Genomic DNA, 21,671 nt, shown 5'->3' with positions numbered 1-21,671 from the left:
CTGAAGACAGACAAATTCAGATGCTCGTTGACTTAATACTCCTGTGCAACAGCACCATTGAATGCAAAATTGACAATAATGTCTTTGCATGTTAGTTCTCTGTTTTAAAGTTTATCTTCACTTTAAGTGTTTTTGTTTGTTTGTTTAGTAAAATAGTGGGTTTTAATGCTTGTATTCTAGGGTAGTAGTTGAATTTGTAGTGATGAATGTATTCTTGAGAATCCTGCAGTAAGATATAAATACCAACTGCAAGTGGTGAAAGTGACAGCAATACTTGCTATCATGGAATACTGAGGAATAGGACTAAAAGCAAAATTGATCAGGTAATGGGTTATTTGTTTGAGACTTGCTGTTATTTCTTTAAACAATTCCAATGTTTCTGGAGTTCGGCTATGGTTTAGGTAAATAATGAATATAATCACAACATCAGACAATTATGTGAATTTATAGGAATAATGGAAAACCTCGTTTTCTGGTTAACGTATGACACTACAATTTCATCTGGGGTTTCTGTACAGCAGAAAAAAATAAATATCCTGTTTGAGGGTGCTAGTCACCTTGTTTCTAGTAAATATTTGATTAAAGAGAAGTTGCTGCTTACACAGTCTTTCTTATTTCTGAATTTGTATGGGTTATTTATATTAATGCTCCTTTGTGTCAATGTCAGTATAGCAGTACCCATTCTTTCACTTGGTGCGAGATTAAGGTTTTAGCAAATGCTATCAGTTTGTGCAAAATGTAAACCAGCCTTATGGCTACAGGATTTATAAATCTTCCAAGGTGAAACAAGCTTCAAATAATTCACTCTACATCTGTAGACAGTTTAAACCAACTTTCTCTGCTTCTATGAATAACAGCGTGTAATGGCTGATTTCTCGCGGAGTCAGATCAGCATGGTGAGGCAAACTGTTCTGGCTGCGGTAGATCCGAGTTGAGTGGTTAATGACTCCCTCCTTCCTCTGCCAGATGTTCCACCCTTCCTCTGTTCTGCCAGCTTAACCACTTGACTGCTCTCTTACCAGGTCCTGTAAAATGAGCCTAATCTTATAAAAGCATTGCATAAAACTGGGAAATACAGAAAGGTCGACTCTGGGAAGGGTTGAAATGCAGATGGTAGCAACCTACTTAGTGCATCTTTTTCTGCCCTGAGGAAGCTTTGAGCAGAAGTAAACATAGACAATAAGGAGAGAAACTAGAAATCTGAAATGGAGGATGGAAAAGACACTGTACAATACATACCATTCTCTTTCCTTTTTTTCAGACTAAAACAGATCAACTAACTGAAAGGAGACTTCTGAGCCTAGGCACAGTTCTAAATTGACAGTTTCTTAAATATTTGGGGGCAGTAGCGGGGCCAGAAGATAATCCAAAAGATGGAGTTCTGTAGCAGTACGTGGATGTAGTCAAGAGAGTTGGTTTCCAGATAATCTCTCTCTCTCTGAGGCACGTGCTCATGAGAAGAAAAGATATAGCCAGGAAACACACAGAGCACTTTTGATGGGTAAAGTGGAATCTGAGATAGGTGTGATATGAGAATTGATTTAGTGATACATGGAGGATAGAAGAAATAGCAAATACGGGAAGAGGAATTGAGAAGGAAAGCAGTTACTGAATTGATCAAGAGAAGCGAAGAACAGTGATCTGTTGCCAGAAAAAAGTAATGAAATAAAGCCACAAGAAAAAAAATGGGGCTTAGAGATTATATGGTCTAGAGTTTATATCTTAACAGTCAATGCTTGATGAGTGTCTTGTTTTGATCAGATCATCAGTAGTTTCCCAACAGAGTCTCGAACAAAACTTTGTAGTATTTTTGCAAAAACAGTTTTAATGGGGTTCAAAACCATGTGTCTTTCAGGAAGGAGTGGCACTGGATACATTTTTCAGCCTTTTTGACTGCTATATTCATGATTAAATACTTTGTTTCAGAGTTAGTAAATTGCACTAGCCAAAGTGTTTTGGAACATACCCTGATAAATTACATTTGATGACCGTTAGATGATGGAAATGTCTTACATATCAGAAGGAATATTACAGCAAGTACATTTCTTGTTGTGCTGTTGGAAGACCAACAATGTCTATTGCATGAATAAAATTTAAATTACTGTGTAGGAGAGAAATTATGGCTTGAACTATTTTTCAGACTTAAGAGTTTGTAAATTGTCTGTTACCCTAGTTTTGATGTGTTCTCAATGTTCAGTAAGAGCTTTTTCTGCATCATGCAGAAGGATACTAGGAAAATATATTAAAAACATTTTTTTTGGTCTGTGTTTTAAGGGTTTTTCTGTTGACCCAGCAGTTTAGACAGGGTCATAATAACCAGAGATAGGATGGCGCATGTCATCTGACAAGGGGGTAATTTGGTCATCCAGCATAACTGCGGATGAACTTGGTGCTTCTAAGAAAAATGACCTGTGTTTAGTCATCAGACCTACTTAGTCAATAACTATAGTTTAAATTATTTAAACCTTTGAAGTAGATGTTCTAGTAGTAGCAGGTGTTCGTTAGGGAGTGACCTTTAGTAAGATGTTGAAGTTTGGTAATAATAAGGCAATGTTGCACTTTTTATATTAGTATAACAGAATTCATTAACAGTGTTTTCCTTTTTTATTTTAGAAATGCTCTGTTCTTTATTGGGGGGCAGTTTACAGACGGTCTGTCTTTCAAACTCATATGAGTGTTAAGTTGATTCTTTGTGTTATCACTTTAACTGGTAAGTTTATAAATATTATTTTCCTTTAAGATGATTTTTGGAAGTAATCAGTCTTAATTGGCTGAGTGAAATAATTTGTTGCAGTCAGGCTTTCTCAGTCTTCAGACTACACCTGTAAAATTTTTTATCTTCAAATCAAGAGGCCTTCTTTCTGTGTTTATTAACTTGCTGTTGAGTGGTTTTGAAGTATTTCTGAAGGCCAGTATGTTCTTCTCTGTATCAGCTTATTCTTGAAATCAGCCATTTCTGCATAAATGGAGAACCTTTTCTGTTTAATTTAAAATGGAGGGGCATGAGAATGATAATTGTTTTACAAGGGGAAGATTGAAGGCTTTACAGGGGGAATTGTTTTACAAAGGGAAGGCTTTTCTCATTTGAAGTTCTAATCAGAGAAAATCCCAAGAAATAGAGAATTTAGATGTGTTACAGCTGCTAAGTCTAACAATTTGTGCAGAAATCTATAGTAAACAGTTTTATAGTTACCATCTTTTATTTATTTATTTTAATCAAACAGCTTTGTAACGAATGAAATATAGGAACACACAATAGTTTAACAGATAAGACTTCTTTTAAAGTGGCCTTAGGCAACATAAACTCTCCTGACCCAAAGTTTCTACCCTGTTAGTCTTTAGCTAATTTCAGTATGGAAATGGAATTCCAGTTCATTTTAGTCTTGGAGATCGTGAGAAATTGCTTCTTAAAGCAGTGAGGGCATGGACTGTGGATTATAGCATTAAACTGTTTAGAACATCAGAGTTTTCAGGCACCATACTAATAACATACTTTTTGTGGTTATTTTAGAGTATGGGTGTTGATCTGGGGATTAAGCTTGATCTACTCATAATTGTTGTTCAGTACTCGTAAAGAAACAATGTGATACGATTTCCCTTCCTGTGGTCTTCCCTTGGTAGCAGGGAGTATTGTGGGTCTTCTTAGATGCATTGTAGATTTGAGAAGTAAAAAGGTTGGATTTGTAAAAAGTATTGTTTTATTTTTAAAGCCAAAATATCCTGTTTCTGATATATCTTCATGCTTAATTTCCAGTGTTTAGGAAGTTGGAGTTTTATTTTTTTGTTTATTTTTACCTGAAAGCCTCTGATTATATATATAGATTTAGCGTTCTCTTGGTATACTTCATGACTGTATCTATGAAAAAAAGGACTTCAGGTCTTGGGAGGATGCTGTGAGGTGTAAATCTATTACAGATGATATAATTGCGTCCACATTCTGACTTTTGTCTCTGCTGCATAAAAAATGAGGTCACTTCATATGATGTGGGATGTGAGCAGTAGAACCACTGTTAAACTGTTCACTGTTTTGGTTCACTGTTACCAAATTTAATATGACACTTTGTACTGTTTGCTTCTAGGTAAGGTGTAATAATTGTTCTTTGGCTCTGCTGTATTAGTAGGTAAAACTTCGAGAAAACAGAAGTTGAAGACTGGGGAGGAAAGAGGTTGTCCTCCTAAAGCCATGGTCTAAATAACAGCTGATAAATAAGTGATGAAACCACTGTGCTGTTTACCTTTTAAGTGTGTTCTAAAGTTTGTAGTAGACTTGGTAAGCCCTGATTAATACTTTTAAGCCAAACAGTCATATTTGTCCAGTTCCAGTAACAGTTTTGGCTAACTGGAGTAGGAAATGCGAGAAGTATATTGACTATTGATCTCATTCTGACTCTAGAATAATGATAAATACATTGGAGAATAATTCACGTTTAGTAGAAGGGTAGGCAGTAGAATGAAGTGGGATTGGGACTGCCAAAACTTTGTGTCACTGCTTCAGGTTAGCTGAGAAAGATGGGCATTTATATCCACACAGCATTCATGTGATGAATACATGTATATAATGTATGTAGCTGTGAGTTATCCCAGGGTAACAAACCCTGGGAGTCTTCAAAATCTTCCAGTTGTAGATCATCGAATGATTTGGTCTGATCAGGACAGCAGCACTATAAACATTCTCTAAAAACTTACAGTTTAATTATCTTTGCTTGTACTTTTGTTGCTACTTAAAATGTTACATTGTCCAATGTAAACTAAGTTGTTAAAAAGAAGAGCTGGTCCCTTGAACTTTTAAGTCAGACATTAATCTTTTGGTACTAGGCCTCTATTTTATTTCTAGTTAAAAGAAACAGAATGGAGGAGATTAAATACTTCTAATAACTTTCAAAGTAAACCCAGTTGTTTGGGACAATTAAAGACATAGAATGCTCTGCCATGCTTTTTACAGGGAGGTTATATGATCATAAATGAGAGGAGGCCAGAAAAGACAATCCTTATTTTAGAAGAACTCTAAGCACTTAGCATAAATCATATGAAGAAAGCATGGTAAACAGCTGCTACTTAGGTTTTACAGAATGTTGATTTTTTCACACGTTAATCTGTCACCTTCTACGTTTTTCTTTTGTCCGCTAGTGGGTTAAATTGGACAAGTTTTAGAAATTAAGAATAACAAGTTGACTAGTTTCCATGGGAGCTAATTCAAGTTATTGTTTGCATTGTTAATATCTGAAAATAGTTGTGTTGGTACAAGTTAACAGGCAACAATAGGTTTGTGAAAGAGATTTTCTGTGCTGTCTTGAGGTTATGAATAGGGACTGCTTAACAGCATCATCTGGCTATGTGCATTGAGTTGCAGTTCAGACATACTCGCTCTGATATTTGCAAAATCTCTTATATTGAAGTTGCTAACAAGCCCTAATTATGCAACGTGATTTTGAATTCATGTCAAATTAGTATTTCGTTAATTGTTGAATGTAATAATAATTGAAGTTCTGTCCTGTATAAGTTTATTGTATTTTTAAAGGTTAAATATTAGTCTTTTGGTATTGAAATACAGTATTTTGCTAATCCCTGTAACAGTGTGTAGAAATAAAAAGAAGCAAAGTATATCTTTTTCAAGAAATTTCATTTTACAGAAATCATTCTGTGACATTCAGTCATGCTCGTGAAGGAAGGTAGAGAGTAGCATGTTTAACGGGAAACAGTCCTGCAGTTCCTTCCTCTTTGACTTGAATCGTAATGCTTTCCTTGCTTTGTTCAATTCAAGGGCTTGGTTTACAGGCACTAAAGTAAACAGAATAGCACCTGCAGCTTAGTCATAAATGGGAACGTCTTGAAGTAGCTAAGCAAACAAATGAAATCATGGAGTTGTTTAACCTTTTCTGAAATGCCTTGGAAGTTCTACCAACACTTGTTTTTAAAATTGAGCAATGTTTTGGCTATCAAAGGACTCTGTGAACATGTTAAAGAGTTTGATCCAATTTATTGATAAGTGTTACTTTCTGAACTGTCAGAATTCTTCTTTGAAAAAGCGCTCTCTCTCTCTCTTAAATAAATGCACACTTTTAGGACAGGACATGACACTAAAATATCTAGCAATCATATGATGTGTTCGTATAAATATTTGACCCTTACTCTGGACTTGAGCTATCAAGTGCTTTTATAATACCAAAATGGACATTTGTGTTTTGATTTTTATAGGTTGTCAACTTCAATTACATAAATACATTCTGCTAGCTACACTATTTATGTTTCCTAGCCACAGAAAATCATGGGACACATTATCTTATAAAGTCCTTCCATAGAGTTCTGCCGTAGTCCAGAGGAACTGAACTTGCTTTCTGGCGGGTAAATTGGAGTTGATCTTGCAGTTACATTTTCTTACTCTATATAGAATTTGTGTAGTTTTCTAAGTTGAGTATAAATTTACTTGCTACTTGCGTTAACACAGGCATTTTAAATTTTGGTACAGTACTAAAGCAAATGCAAAGAAAATGGTGATCAACATTGATGTCAGACTGACAAATAGGAATGTCACATCTGGATTTCACTGACCATTTACAAAGGGCATATTTCCATCCCCTGTACTATGTATGTGTGTGCATCTGTGTGTCATATCTAAACAAGATACTGTTTCATGTTTTACCTGTCTATTTTAAGGTATTTTTATGAAGCTGTTTATTTTTGTAGAACTAGTGAAGGTGTGCTATAACAGCCTTACATGTATTTTAAAAGTTGATTCAGCTGAATGACTTAGCCAACAATGCCCATATTGAGACAATACTAACAATATCCACAAAAATGATAAGATGAAATTATGTCTGTTCATAAGATGATCAAAATTAATAAACAAATAAAATGTTGAAGACTGTATCTGGATGTCCTTTCCTAATGACAAGCCTTTAAAGTGTTGTTGCCGTAATTCTTGCTGGTACTGAATGCTTAGGTAGCAGCTGTTAGGAAGGATGGATTTACTAGTTGTAAATGAAATAACAAATCTTCATATCCTGATCTGGAGTGTTCAACATGAGTTAAACCGTCATGAACTTACTGGATTTCTGCTACAAATAGTACTGTACTAGAAGTTAAGCATAATGTAGCTTCTAGTTAAAAAGGACTGCGTCAGCAGAAGTTATGTTAAAAGATGTTCTGGGTTATCAGAATGGGTTAATAGATGCTAGCATCGATGCTTAATTTTAAATAGCTTGCACAACTGCATAGGTGACCATATCTCCCTTTCACATGATAGACTAGCAAAGCAGTTCATACCCTTCCTTCAAGAAAGTTGTTAACCGTACATTATCTTTGAGAGGCAGCTAATCCTAGACTCAGCTTTTTTGTTTGGTCTGTCAGACCATCTATTCATGGATTTTGGTGCACACTGCATTATTTTTGTAACTGTTTCTTAAAGGAAGTTGGTAGATTTGAAAAGTTCTATAGTCAGTAAGCAATTCAAACATTAATCCCATCTTGAGGGATTGGTTTGGTTTCAGTGACTTGTATGCTACGCATATTGAACCCTGTCTTGTTTTACTTAAAATATTTGTTAGAAGTTTAAAATCTTGGGAAAATTTTATTAATTACCATTTTAAAGTTCACTAATGGTAAACACAGAACTTTTTTTGTAATGTACCTAATTACTTTAAAAATTTCAAAAGAGACCTTGAAGTATTTAAATGCTAAGCTTCACAACATTGCCATGAACTACATCCTTTCCGCTGAAGGTTTATGGGAGACCTAGAAGTTTTTACCAAATTATATTCAAATAGATGAGTTTTGAGGGGTCAATAATGTGAAAAATCATCTGTATTGCTCTACATGACAACTGGGTAAGCTACCAGCTTTGGGGTTTAGCGAAGCTGTGAGAGGCTGCCATCACAGAATCAAGCTCTCTACCTGATAATTAATTTACACTTAGAGCAGGCCACATCTCCCATTATGTACCAGGTGCCTTTGTTTGGTCTGGAGATGGTTCAGGGAGGAATGCTTCCCTGTGTTCTATTGACTCATTCCCTGCCTCTGTCCAGATACAAGTAATTTTCAGTTCTTTACATAGTTAGCTACTGTAGCACATTGCTTTTCAGACTTTAATTGGTCATAATGCTTAAGATTTCAAGATTTCCATAAAGAGAAACTCAGTTTAGCATTATCTTTGTAATATGCAAAAGTGGTGAATTTTCTGGAGGTCTTGTAGTGTCTGTTCAGTTGTATTAATATAGGTAGAGTAGACAGTTATAAAAAATTAATCTCAATAATTTCCCATCCACTATGGAATTATGTGAAACGAGGGACATAAATCTTAACAGATAACAAAATGAGCATTGTTCTTGCAACAGAGGCAAACTCAATTTGAAACAATGTTTTCTCTAATCAGTAAAAGTCTGAATGTCAAAAATTAATTAGATGAATCAGTTGATTTACTGATAATGGTTATTAATAACAATTACTTTCCATGTCTATGTTCATTTTGTACTCAGTCATGTGTGTTCAGCTTTGCTGGTTCGAAAAGCTATTTCAGTAAGTGGATTTGAAACCTACAAGGAGAAGGGGGGGGGCAACTTTTCTGTAACAGTTTATTCTTATAGTGCTACATGCAAAAGGGTTGGTTGTTTTTTGTTGTTTTTTTTTTGTTGTTGTTGGTTGGTTGGTTGGTTTACATCCTCACTATTTTTAAAACACCAATATATTAAAATTTGTATAAAAGACACAGGCTAGTGATTTCGCAGAATAGGTCTGAGTGTCTTTTAAATACTTTATAAGTATTTCCAAAGGTTTTTTTATTATTGTTTATCTTTTGATTTTGTAAGTCTTCAGAATTTGGGGAAAAAATCTGTATACACATGCAGAAAAAGGTATTCAGAATAACTATAAAGGGAGGCCTAATAGCTTTTCATGTAGGAATTTAATATCTCAGAAGCATAATAGGATGCAAGCACAGCTGAAATAAAATTGTACATAGAGGTGCTAATATCTTCTAATTAGAACACATCATAGAACGTTTTAGAGGTCACCGTGAAATCATTATGTAGTAGCGTGAAGAGCAGCACCGTGTAAATGCATTATTTGTTTTGGTAGCAGACACCTGGATCTTGTATTTCTTCAGAATCACAGAATTGTAGTGGTTGGAAAGGACTGCGAGAGATCATTGGGTCCAACCCCCCTGCCAAAGCAGGTTCCCTCGAGCAAATTGCACAGGTAAACTGACTTGAGACGGACTTCAGCAGCCCAGCCCTACTTCTTTCTTAATTTTCTTTTCTTAAGGGGTGCCTTGCTGATAAAGTAGCATGCCAAGAGGAGTCATTTTTTTTAAAAAACGTTGCATCTTTTCCTCTCCTTGAAGTGGGTAGTTAATCCCCAGCTCTTCTTTCTGGGAAATCACTCAGCTCACTGAACCCTATGGCAGATGTTAGCTACAAATATTCCTCTGTATTTTGAATATTTATGTCCAAGTGCTGTCTGTATTGATTCTGTGGAAGAAGGGAGGTACTGAGAGCCTTCCAAGAGTCCGACCACTGGGACTCAGCTAGTTTGAAGATTAGAGAGGAAATTTATTGTAGGCATATCTACACACTTGATAGGGCCAGCTGCATTGTGATAGCATAGTTCTTGCCCTTATGAGAGTGGAAAGAGGAATTGCCAAATTAGTCTCATATTGTGACTGAGCATATTGTCACAGATACAAAATGATAATGCTCGCTGGGCAAATTGAAATTATATTTGAAACTGTAGCTGTCCTCTAAATGCTTATTACCACCCTAGAGTTAGAGACCATTGTCCCCAGTATGCAGATTTTTGATTCTTCCAAGGCACAGACAAGGAGGTCAAAGAGCTTAATGGAAATGACTTTTGTTGGCAGTTGTTACAGTAACCTGCTGGATATGGTGCTTGAGCTCTTAAGAGTCTTTTTTAGTGTTTCCTGAAACACTGAAAAACAAACAAAAAACCACACCCATTTGCAATTCTAGTATTTTTCCCACTGAAGATTCTGGTGTATTACAAACTGATAGCTGCATCATTTAAATTTTCTTAAGTTTTATAAATGGAGAAACTGGAAGTGACCTAAGTTCCTTGCAGGTGTAAATGAGTGAAACTGTTAAAAACCAGCCATTTGACTTGGCCAGTTAAAATGCACTGTGATTCTTGAGCTGTTTTTTACAGCCAATTTTGTATAACACAAGCTGGCTTAAGTACCTAATACCATCCAGATTTCACAGGTTATGCTGAATAAAATACCAGCTCTGGTGTCCCAAGTGGCAGAGAAGTATGCATTTTCCCCCTTCTGAAGGTTTTTCTAAGGAAATATACTTTGTCTTTTGAAGATAAAATGTTTAAAAGAAGCGTTTGTCTTCAGCAGTTAAGAAAGATAGCAACCACCTACAATCTGTGGGAACGCTTACATAAGACGGGTACACTGTACAGCGGCTCCTTGCCAGCACTGGCACATTGCTTCTGCATGCCTGTCAGATAAATGGGAACTGAAGCCTTGCTTCCAGGGTTGGTGCATATTCTATTTTGATAACCTATTCTGAATGTTAAGTAGGAGAATAATTTTGTTCTAGTTTTCACTTTACTACTCTTACCCATTTTGCCTAATTCTGTGTAAAAATCCCCCAAACCTGAAAGCCTTTGGGACAGTTGGTAGAGCGGAGTAGTTTTATTTTAATTGCTACAAACAAAAGAGTATTACATTTTTCAAAACTTTGTAAATAGAAATGTTTTTCATACCGAACAGAATGATGGTTCATACAACTTAATCAACTTTCAGATGCCTTAATTTGAAGGGAGTGGAAACCCTGGAAGTAACAACTGACTGCTGTCTGTCAGATTGGCTTTGTAGGAAATGGTGCTTTCTCAGGTTGTGCAGAGTCGAATATTGAGACTTCCATTAACAGTCTGGATATTTCAAAGAAAGAAAGTATTTTTTCATGTACTTTTTTTTTTTTTACTGTTGCATTTTACTGTTGCATTTGAGCTTTAAGTTATTAATACACTTTTGTGTCTAGGCCTGCCTAAAGTCAATGGTTACATAGATGATGGTTACCATCTGTAAATGCAGATGGCAAATATGAAATACTTCTTCAAGACTGAGGAGGATTCAAATAAATGAGAAAGGGGAGGCAAATGTATTTTCTTTCACTGTAACGGTATTACAATTGTATTGTGGTATGGTACATTAAATTGTAAATCTGATAAGAGTTTTTCACATCTGCACATGATGTCTGGATAAAGTATTCATTGGTCAGGGCTTAATTTTAATCAAGGTAAACTAATGTTTTCTCCTCCTGTTTTCGTGTTTCAGTTGCTGATCGCCAAGCAGTTGTATTAGAAGTGTTAGAAGCATTATAATGTAGTTTGGCTTTTGCTCTAGTGTTAGAAGACCACTTGGGAATATACCTGGACTTCTAACAGCCAAAAAGTGAAAGGTCTTACAGCACCCTTACAGCAAAAGTTGAAGGAGGACCTTCTGCATGTAACAGTGCGTTGTGACCTCACCCAGCTCTGTCGGTCAGTGCAGACAGCAGCTTGAGGAAACAATAGGAATAGCTTCCTACATCTGCTGTGGTACTTCAGGTGGCATTTGCTATTGCACACTACAGCATCTTTTGGTTTTGCTTCATAGAGTCCTGTTGCTGTGAAATTCTGTACTGTTAAAGGATGGTATATCAATAAATAGTTGATGTTTAGGCTTAGTGTTTATTTAATTATTTTTTAAATTTACTTTTAGTGGTTAAAATGGTGCACATTTTTTACTAAGGTTTTTCCAAAGTTTTTAAGACAAGGAACCTGCAATATCTGAGGCTTTGCTTAACTTTCAAATTAAGGTTAGAGTTCTGAATTGGAGAACTTTGTTTTTAGAGGCTTCCTAGTAACCTAACCGAGTTTGGATATTGTATGAAACCATAGCAATAACTCAGATTTGAGATGCACAAACAGCAGTATCATCCTGTGTTACAGCAAAACAGCAAGACACAGCAGTCATAGGTAGCAGCAGCAGAAGTTCTTTTCAAAGAGGGGGATGCAGAGGGAGAATTCTCGGTGAGGTTTCCTGAAGGTGGTGGAATTTCATTTTCAGAACTTACCAAGACGAGATACTGAGCAGCTGGTAGCCCTACTCTGGGGCAAGGGCTCATTAGGTGACAAAAGGGCCATTCTCACCTGATTCAGTCAGATTCGAGCTGCTTTTTGTGTAAGAAGTCACTTTGAGTTACAATGCAGTGCAATGAGGGATATCATTTGACGTGGGTTGTAATTCTGGCCTGCCTTGTGCTCAGTTGAATCAGGATAACTGAGCCACGTTTATACAAAATCCTGGAAATAAAATTAACGAATGGACATTTAAGCTAATTTATCTGCATGTTGTGGAAGTGATAAAAGTTATATTGGCTTAACTTAAAGCAAGATATTTAGTTATCTGACATAGGGAATAGAGTCAAAAGCTAACATGCAGCATATAACAGATGTTAAACCTTTCATACAAGGTGTTTTATTAATTTTCATGTGGATTTAAATTAATGAATACAGCTGATGTGGTTTGATCTCTTTGAAAAGTGACTCCAATGTGTAACTCATAGCCAATACACCATGGATAAAATGCCATGATTACAAGCAGATAAGCAGCTAAATTTTCACTTAAATTCTGCTCTGAAGAAACTTGCTTGGTTAATAATGTACTTAATTTGTATGTGTGAGTGGGAGTTTGAGGAGAGTGTAATGTCAGTAAATCAAATGAGAGCTGGGTAAATTATTCTTCTAAAAGCTAAGAACAAAGAAAAAAATCTTGCATAACAGTAAGTTAATGTGTCTTCATTTAATGTGAAAGCACCAATTGGTAACTATGGAAAATAATGAAAAATATGTACTTAACCATCATAATTGTTCTACTGAAGTACATATCAAGCAGTACTGGTTATATTGCTTACTTTCAAATTGGTGCTTTCAGCAACAAGATTTTTACCCCCTTCTGTAGTGTAGACCATTATTTTTGTCATCTTTAATTTTTTTTAAATGTCACTTGATATATTCTGGTTGTGGTCATTGAAACATGGATTGTATGTTAATGGCCTTTAAATGTACACCCCAACACATAAGGTATTTATATTGTGCAGACCTAAAGTTTGAAGTTTAAGGCTGAGTATTGGCAGCAGTGGTGTTTCTGAAGAAAAAAAAATTATAACTAAACAATTTAACAATAGTGAGACATTTCTTTGGCTTTATGTATCCTCATGAATTTTCCTTATTGTGTATTGCTTATGTTTCCAAGAATCCATGGATGAACTTTTTTGAAGTCCATAGTGATTTTAATGAAGTTTTAATGATTTGATAGAGTTCTGTGAGCTATGAAAAGCCTGTACTAGTAATCCGTGCTTCTGTATTTTCTCACTGCCAACTAAGTACTACATGAATGATAGAAAGGAAATAAATAATAAATTAGGACTTATATTCCAGTCTGTAGGTTATTTTACAATGAGTGGCTAGTATGAAGTACAATTAATTTTAAAATTTTCATGGCAACAACCCTTCCTTGTTAGAGCGATTAAAGATTAACAAATCCTTATGTGGCTCTTTGGTGGTATCAAGTCCTGAATTAATATCAAAGTTGATTATTAAACCTAAGGAAAATTGTGGAGTGTTTCAGAAAATTAAAAGTTGTCTGTATGTTATGTGTTAATTCAGCATTCCCTAATAAAATCTACAGAAAAAAAAAGAAATTTCACTGACAAACTGTCTGTCAACGTGCTAGAAGGTAGTGCATGGGAGCTTCTGGATATCGGTGCTGAAAGTTAGCATTGTAGGTCTTCTGTAAAACTGGCAGAGAAACTGTCCTGCTTCTCAGAACCAAATGACTGTTAAATTGCATGTAAATACGTTGCTTAACTGCATTTTTGCAAACCTGTGCTCTATGTGGAAAAATTTTAGATAGTTTATCATTTTAAAGTAGAATTTTGTGTGCAGAGAAACTGACCAGAAGCCAGCAGTAACATTTCTACATGATTTTTTTTTCATTAGTTTTTATCAACTGTAGCGTGATTGAGACCACTTGCTCTCCCTGTGTCCAGCCGATTTTAACACAATGGATCACCTGGGGACAGCGGATGCCGAGGACGACTCTGGCTCCCTAACCCGGCTTGCTCCTAGTCCTCACAGTGAAGCAGTTGCACATGAGTTCAAGGAACTCTCCTTGCAGTCCAGTCAGTACTTACCTCCCCTCAACGAACGGAAGAATGGTGAGTGCAAAAGTGACTGTTCTCCTTTACTCAGGGGTGCTTAAATGTATGCAATGGGAATAACGTAGTTTGTTTGCTTTCTTCAAATAATGTTACTGACTGCCTTCACTTGCTTTTCCCAATCCACATTATGTAAAGTGCTACAGTGATTGCTTGCTATAAAATCTGTCCTGATCAGCTTCACCTGTCATGACCTTAAAACTCCAACTGGAGTACTTTGCTGAGGCCTATAGAATAGAGAGGTTTATATTTTTAAATATTTTTTAAGCCACAGATAGTATATAAGAGACGTATTAATAGGATATTTTTGAAAGGAGTTGTGTTAATACCAGACAAAAAGGGAAAATTAGCAAGAACAGATTTTTCTGCAAAAATAATAAAGATAAATAAACCCCTCATGAACCCATGTTGGCTGGGACCAATGACTGCATCGTCCCCCAGGTGCACTTCAATAACCTCAAGGATCATCTTCTCCATAGTTTTACCAGGCACTGACATGAGACTGACAGCCCTGGAATTGCTAGTGTCTTCTTTCTTACCCTTCTTGAAAACTGGCACAACATTTGCCAGCTTCCAGTCTACTGGGACCTCTCCAGATTCCCAAGATCGTTGAAAAATAATTGAGAGAGGTCCCGCGATGACGTCAGCCAACTCTTTAAGCACCCTGGGGTGAATCCCATCCGGACCCATGGACTTGTATGGATCCAGGTGGAGCAGCCAATCCCGCACACGTTCAGGGTCGGTTGGGAGTTTGTCATTCCCACCGTCATGGTCCTCCAGCTCAGGGCCCCCTGGGTCCCGAAGTCCATCATCGGTGTTGAAGACAGAGGCGAAGAAGGTATTAAACGTCTCTGCTTTGCCTGTGTCATTGTCTGTGAGGAGACCTTCCCCATCAAGTAGCGGACCTATGTTTTCTTTGGTTCTCCTTTTTCTGTTCACATATCTAAAAAAAACCTTTTTTATTGTCTCCCACAGACATGGCCAGCTTCAACTCTAGTTGGGCTTTGGCCACACGAATTTTCTCCCTACAAACACGAACAGCATCCCTGTGTTCCTTCCTTGTTGCCTGACCCTCCTTCCAGCAGCCGTACACTTTCTTTTTTTGCCTAAGCTCCAGTAGAAGATCCCTGGTCAGCCAGGCCGGCCTTCTGCCCTGCTTGCCTGACTTCCGATATTTTGGAATCGTCTGATCTTGTGCTTTTAGGAGGCAGTGCTTAAAGATGGGCCAGCACTGATGCACACCAATGCCTTCAAAAGCAGTTTCCCAGGGGACCTTGCTGACTAGTTCCCTGAGCAGCCTGAAGTCTGCTTTCCCCATATCCAGGGCTGAAGTTTTGGTGGCAGTTTCCTTCTGTCACCATAAATTCTAAACTCAACCAGTTCATGGTCACTATGACCGAGACGGCCGCCAATTGCCACGTCTCCCACAAGACCCTCTCTGTTCTCTAGCAACAGATCTAAGAGGGCGCCTTTCCTAGTTGGCTCCCTTAGCACCTGCACCAAGAAGTTATCATCGAGGTGCTTTATGAACCTCCTGGACTTGCTAGTGTCAGCCGTGTGGTGATCCCAGTTGACGTCTGGCAAGTTAAAATCCCCCATAAGGACAAGGGGAGTTGATCTCGAGGCATCTCTTAGTTTTGCAAAGAATAATTCATCAGCATTGTCGTCCTGGCCAGGTGGTCTGTAATAGACTTCCACAATGACATCCCCTTTATTTGTTTGTCCCTTAATCCTTACCCAGAGGCTCTCAGCTTTGCCATCGCCGACTTGAAGTTCCACACAGTCCAGCCCATTCTTCACATACATCGCCACCCCGCCACCTCGCCTACCCTGCCTGTCCCTCCTGAAGAGCTTGTAACCATCTATTGCAACACACCAGCCACAGGACTCATCCCACCAGGTTTCGCTTACGCCGATGATGTCATAGATGTGGGACTGGGCCAAGACTTCCAGCTCATCCATTTTATTCCTCATTCTGCGTGCGTTTGTGTAGAAGCACTTCAAATGCGCCTCCCTACACGCAGCACCTTGTGTAGCCGACCAAAGGACCTCACTAGCACACGGTCCCTCTGATTCTAGCGCACCATCCCTTAGCTCATCACCGGAGTGCCTGGTTTTATCTCCTTTCCCCTTCGACTCAAGTTTAAAGCCCTATCTAGTTTAAAGCCCTTATTATTTGATGTCCAACTGATAACCTGTTTTTCTGCACCAAAAGCTCACAAGATAGCTCATAATCTTTTACCATTTTGTCAAGGAAGCACCACAAATACATATTTAAAGAAAGCTATTCCATAATGAGACTAAACATGCCAACACTTAACTCATAAACCTCATGAAGAAGAGAATGTAGTGGGTTTATGCATTCCCTGTTTGTAATTATACCCCTGGGAAATTTGTTTATTTTTTTTAATTGCCTGTAAAATTGAAATGGATGACTCAGGTGTGTATGTTGACTCTGAAGTCAAACCTTGCATTTTCTGAAGGCTAGTAATACAAGATTTCACTAAATTTAAAAGCAAAAACGCCTTCTAAGATCGTTAGCTTCTAAATTTCTTTAATGAGCAACCTTGCTATGAGTGTGTTAATTATATATTTACCCTGTTCACTTAATTTCATTCTTCTGTTACCTTTCTGCTTTTAGGAATACAAATAAATTGTCAAACAAGCAGTAAAACGAGGTGTGCAGCATCAACTCCTAAACTTAACCATGTTTGTTGTTGAGTATTTAATTTTTAGTTCTTCCATATCAGACAGTTGTTTCTTTTCTTTCTTTCATGAATTAGTGAAATAACTTATAGGTAGGTTTTGCGTTGTCTTCAAATAAAAGCTGCTAATTGTTTATTTTCCAAAGAAATGGCAGCAGCAAGAGATTCTAATGCTTGGCTTGTGGAAATAAGAGCAGAGATTTTCATAAATAAAGTGTAGGGGGGGAGGATGAAGATTTTGAGAAGCTGCCTTTCATTCGTCTGTGCCAGTTGACTTAAGAACAGTTAGCCATCGTTATTTATCACAATTCTTCTTATTACTTAGGATCCTTTTGGGCATTTGTCTGGAGTAAGTATCAGGCCACCCACAAAGATTTTAATGTCCTCTCTGACAAAGTTTAATTGTAGAAAGTTCATGTAATGGGCCATGGCCTCACATCATCGAGGTCTTTTTAGAACACTAAGTCATCTGGTTCAAAATTGTTTTCAAGACAGTTGTAAGCATAAGCTTATTGATTTTTAAAAAAGAAAAAGCTCAAGAAATAGAACTGCAGAAGGGACAGAATTCATAGTGTTGGAGCATGTTTTTTGGAGGAATACAGTCTGGTAGATACAATAAACAAGTGTTTGATGGGCACCGGTGCAATTTCCTATCCTTTTCAGTTGTATGGATCTTTCTAATACTGTTTAAGCATCCTGCCACAGAGAATACTCTTTCAGTAAATTCTGAAGTGTACTTAGAGGAGCATCCCAATACTTTTCCTGTCCTTATGGGGAAGAGCTGACTATATCTGACTTTATACTGATTGTGTTTCTGGAAGAAATATCTATTTTGTGTTCAGATTATTTTCTTAAAAGAGCAGTCGGAGTTGTGGGCTCTGTGATCCTCCAGAGCACCCAAACTGTTGTTCACCTGTAATTTCAAATTTAGTCATTTTGATTCACAGGAGAATCCAGACTAAAATTCGGTAGAAATGGTGAAAGTCAAGAGAAAAATCATAGAAGTAAAATGTGAATTTGATGTATTCATACTAAAAGTAGCTTCAATACTTACTATCTGTTTGGACAAGAAGAAAATCCAAAATTGGATTTCTTCTGGAGTATTTTAACATGTCAGTATTTTATAAAGTCTGTAAGTATATGAGACTTCAGCACACAAAAATACAATGGCATTCAATAGAAAAATATGGAATATATAAGTTTTTTGTTGTTGAATAATTTTATGCAGGAAGCATTATAATTACTGTGAGCTTCGGTAGTCATCCTTTAAACTTTGTTTACTTGAGGGAGACTTTTGGCAGTAGTCCAGTAGAAGGCTGAATTATTCTAGTGTTGTTCTGCATAGTGTTAAGCTGACTTCCCCAAGTCAGTACAGAAACTGCATTTCAGGCTTTGTCATTGACACTACAGGTGTGTGAGGTTTATGGTTTGGTTTGGTTTTACATGGAGGCAATTATAGAAGGGTAACAGAAACATGCAATGAAATTGCAGGCACATGCCTGGTGAGTTTGAGATGATACTACTTCATTCTTTTTTTTACAGTTTACTTCCCTTCCCCTGCCCAGTCTGTCTCCAGCAATCAGTCATACAGCAAAACTAGCATTATGGTTCAGGTGAGCATAGCTCAATATTTTTTAGTTCAAAATCTCATGGTGCAGATTAACCTCCACAGGAACTGTTGTCCTTTGAGTTGACAAAGAAACATTTACGTGCTCTGCCAGCTCTGTTGAAGAGGTGGTACCTTCCAGTAGAGGACCAATGACAAGCAGTTGGAGGGAAAGAGCATCTTAAACTTCTCCAGCCATTTACTAAATGCAGGAGTTTACTCCCTGAATAAAGACAAAGGGGTAAATTCTTCGGAGAGTGTGAGGGAGAGAAAAGAGCAGCAAAATATTCTTGTCCTCTCAAATTTAATTCATTCCATTACAAAAAGACTCTGAAAGAGAAATATTAACTGATTAACGTTTCATATTCTAATTGTAAGGCAAGTAATAAGAGTTTTCAAGTTGATTTGCTAGGTAAAAGGTTTTATTGCAGGGCTGAAATACTTTAACGGAGTCATCACTAAAGCAAACATTTACTTTAATTTTGGGGGATTAGAACAACAAACTGTTTATAAAACATTGTATGTATTGATCTGTAATAACAACTCAGTGTATGTGTTTGTGTGTAATAACAAAGAATCACCTTTCTAGGATGTTACATGGTGGTCTTCTAGACTGTCAAAATTTTAACATTTCCCTTTTAATTTGACCAACTGTTTTCAGGTTGACAGCTGTGGGGAATACTGAATTGCTGATTAAATTTGAGCTTCTCATTAGTCCGCATCTATTTCTGGATAATTAGTCAATACACACAACACATTGATTGTGTAAATTTGTTCTCAGTTGATTGCAGTGAATTATCATGCCTGTCCTCTGGAAGCCAGTTCTTGTTCAACTTGTCAGAAAGCAGCAAAAGTTATCTTTTCAGTGCTTCTGATTTTCATCCCTGGTGATTGGACACTGAAGATATACCTGTAATTCTGGCAGTCTTAACAGCAGCCACTGGCATATAGTCCATGGCTGTGGCATAGCAGTTGGACTGCTCACGTAAATGGAGATTGGGAAGCAGAGTGCCGTAGTCTTAAGAGGCTCCTGTTTTGCATTCCTGCCTGCAGGATACTTGATTGTGTACAGTTCACCTGTGCTTGAAGCTGGAAGGACTCATCTGTGTCAGGCTGCTATGTTGTTAGGAAGGCCAGCGGCTGGGAGAGGAGAAAAGTGACACAGATGAGGCTCTTTGGGAGCGAGAGGAAGAAAAATGATGACTAGGTGTTGTGTAGCTGGACTGCAGTGGAGGAAGAATGACAAAAGTAGCAGGCAGGCAGGCAGCATGGCACAGCTGAAGTACTAGTCAGAACAATGTGCTGCCCACGTACTGTACCGCACTTTCACAAGCTTCTGTCTGAGAGCCAGGAGGTGGCAAGGGAGGGAAGAACAGGTTGTCTGCTGCTGACAGCAGGAGGGTGGATGGGGATGGTGCTGCATGCAGCCTTCCAAACTGCTGTTCCAGAGCCAAAGGGTGGGAAGGGATCGCACATGCGGATACCATCAAAGAAAAGCAGTACTGCCAGAGCAAAGCCTTCTGCGTGCTGAATTAGTACTTTCCCAGCACTGGTGAGCATGCCATTTGGGCTGGGAGAGGTAGGTGTGAAGGTCTTACTGTCAGGAGCTGTGCAATCAGAGTTGTTTGAAGGTTACCAGCAGAGTCAAAAGTTTCTAGCTTCTGCCTTCAATAGCAAACTATCTTGGCTTTCCAGTGGCTTCCTAACCTATCCCATTGTGCCAGAATTGCCTTCATGTGACAATGGCTACTGGTTTCTGAAAGAGAGACAGTAAGTTACTTCTGTGCAGTCAGTATCTGCAGATGAGTGCTCGGTTATGTTCTTGTAAAATGGGTAATTGGTTGGATCCTATACAGGCCATTGACTGTCCTTTACCACTTTATCCGCCCACTTCAGCTCTTGGTCTTGGCTGTAAACAGATTGTGTGTGTGCACATGCTCTGTCCTTTGCATTGTGTGGCAAAAGAGTTCTGCCCCATGTTGCTCATGGGTGTCTGCTTCTCAGATTAGCTACATACAAGGTTGCCTTCGGTTCTGTGTCGAATTGTCCCGTTTGTGCTGGAGGAGGGTAGAAGAAATTGTGATGTGTCTACCGTGGCTGTCTGCTAGATCTTGTGCATTAATCTTTAATGGCCAGCAGCTAATGTTTTACAGGAGAATTGAGCTAATTGTGAAGAGATAAGAATGTTGGATGGTTTGTCAGGAAAAAAACCTTGAGGGACATTGAACATCTTTAAAAGGCAAGACTGGAAAAATCCCTATTAAAAGAAATTAGTCTTATGAAATTAGTGCCTTAGGCTGCATAAGAACAGGAACATTCAGGAACCAAGACCTTAAGGTATTGAGTGAGATGAGAATGACAGCTTCCTATAGGCCACTATATCTCCTATAGGAATTGGGGGAACTGTAGTGAATTACTGTGAAGATAATAAAAAAAAAAAAAAATCCAAGTGGTGTGTATTGTGTAGTCCTAAAAGATCCATGGAGCCAGCTGCGATACAGACAGTTCTCAAAATAACTAAATGAAATCTGTGTTGCACTTAACCTAATGATATTGTTTAGATAAACTTGATGCACCAGGGGAAATTTTCTGGCATCTAGAAGAGTTGTGGGCATACTGTTTTTCCTGTTATCTCTTATCTTTCACTCCCTCATTAAGTAGCACTGGTATCATACGTTCTTGAATAGCTTTACGGCTTCTGAACAAATTCTTAATCCTCTCTGCACTTAATAGATTTCAACCTGCAAATTTGATGCTAGGGAATCAGGGCAAATTTGGGATATTCTCCTTGTGTTCATCTACGTCAGTTTTTCCCACTTTAAGTTCTCTGATTAGGCATGTTTTTTTCTCTCCTAATGGTACAGAGTAGGCTAATGTGCATAGAAGTTACTTTCTTGAGACAGTTTGGAGAGACAAAAGCAGAGAAAAATGGATAGTGGGAACAACAAATGGAAAACTTAGTTCTGATTAAAGTAATAGAGTGGCACAGAAAATAATTGGAAATGTCACCTTAAATTTAAAGTTTCACAGTCACTAAGCTGTAAGCAATGAGATCTGGAAAACAGCATACAGATGTGATTAACAGCAAAGCCCTCCTGCAAAGAAAGTAAACAACAACAACAACAAAAAAATGAAGTGTAT

The 21,671-nt window shown here is 37.7% G+C and overlaps 1 protein-coding gene across 4 annotated transcripts in view; it reads left to right on the top strand.

Moving 5' to 3' along the window:
- Positions 1-21,671, top strand: part of MRTFB (myocardin related transcription factor B) — an 88,656-nt gene that overhangs the window by 8,172 nt on the left and 58,813 nt on the right. For all 4 annotated transcript variants that reach the window (XM_066977963.1, XM_066977965.1, XM_066977960.1 and 1 more), the window contains exon 3: positions 14,002-14,219. In XM_066977963.1, coding sequence (XP_066834064.1) covers positions 14,066-14,219 — 154 coding nt within the window. In that variant the 5' untranslated portion in view covers positions 14,002-14,065. The remainder of the gene's footprint in view (positions 1-14,001; positions 14,220-21,671) is intronic.

Source organism: Anser cygnoides, chromosome 15 (genome assembly GCF_040182565.1).
Source record: "Anser cygnoides isolate HZ-2024a breed goose chromosome 15, Taihu_goose_T2T_genome, whole genome shotgun sequence".
Classification (NCBI taxonomy): domain Eukaryota; kingdom Metazoa; phylum Chordata; class Aves; order Anseriformes; family Anatidae; genus Anser; species Anser cygnoides.
The sequence above is the reverse complement of the archived record's forward strand: the minus strand, read 5'-3'. Positions and strand labels throughout refer to the sequence as shown.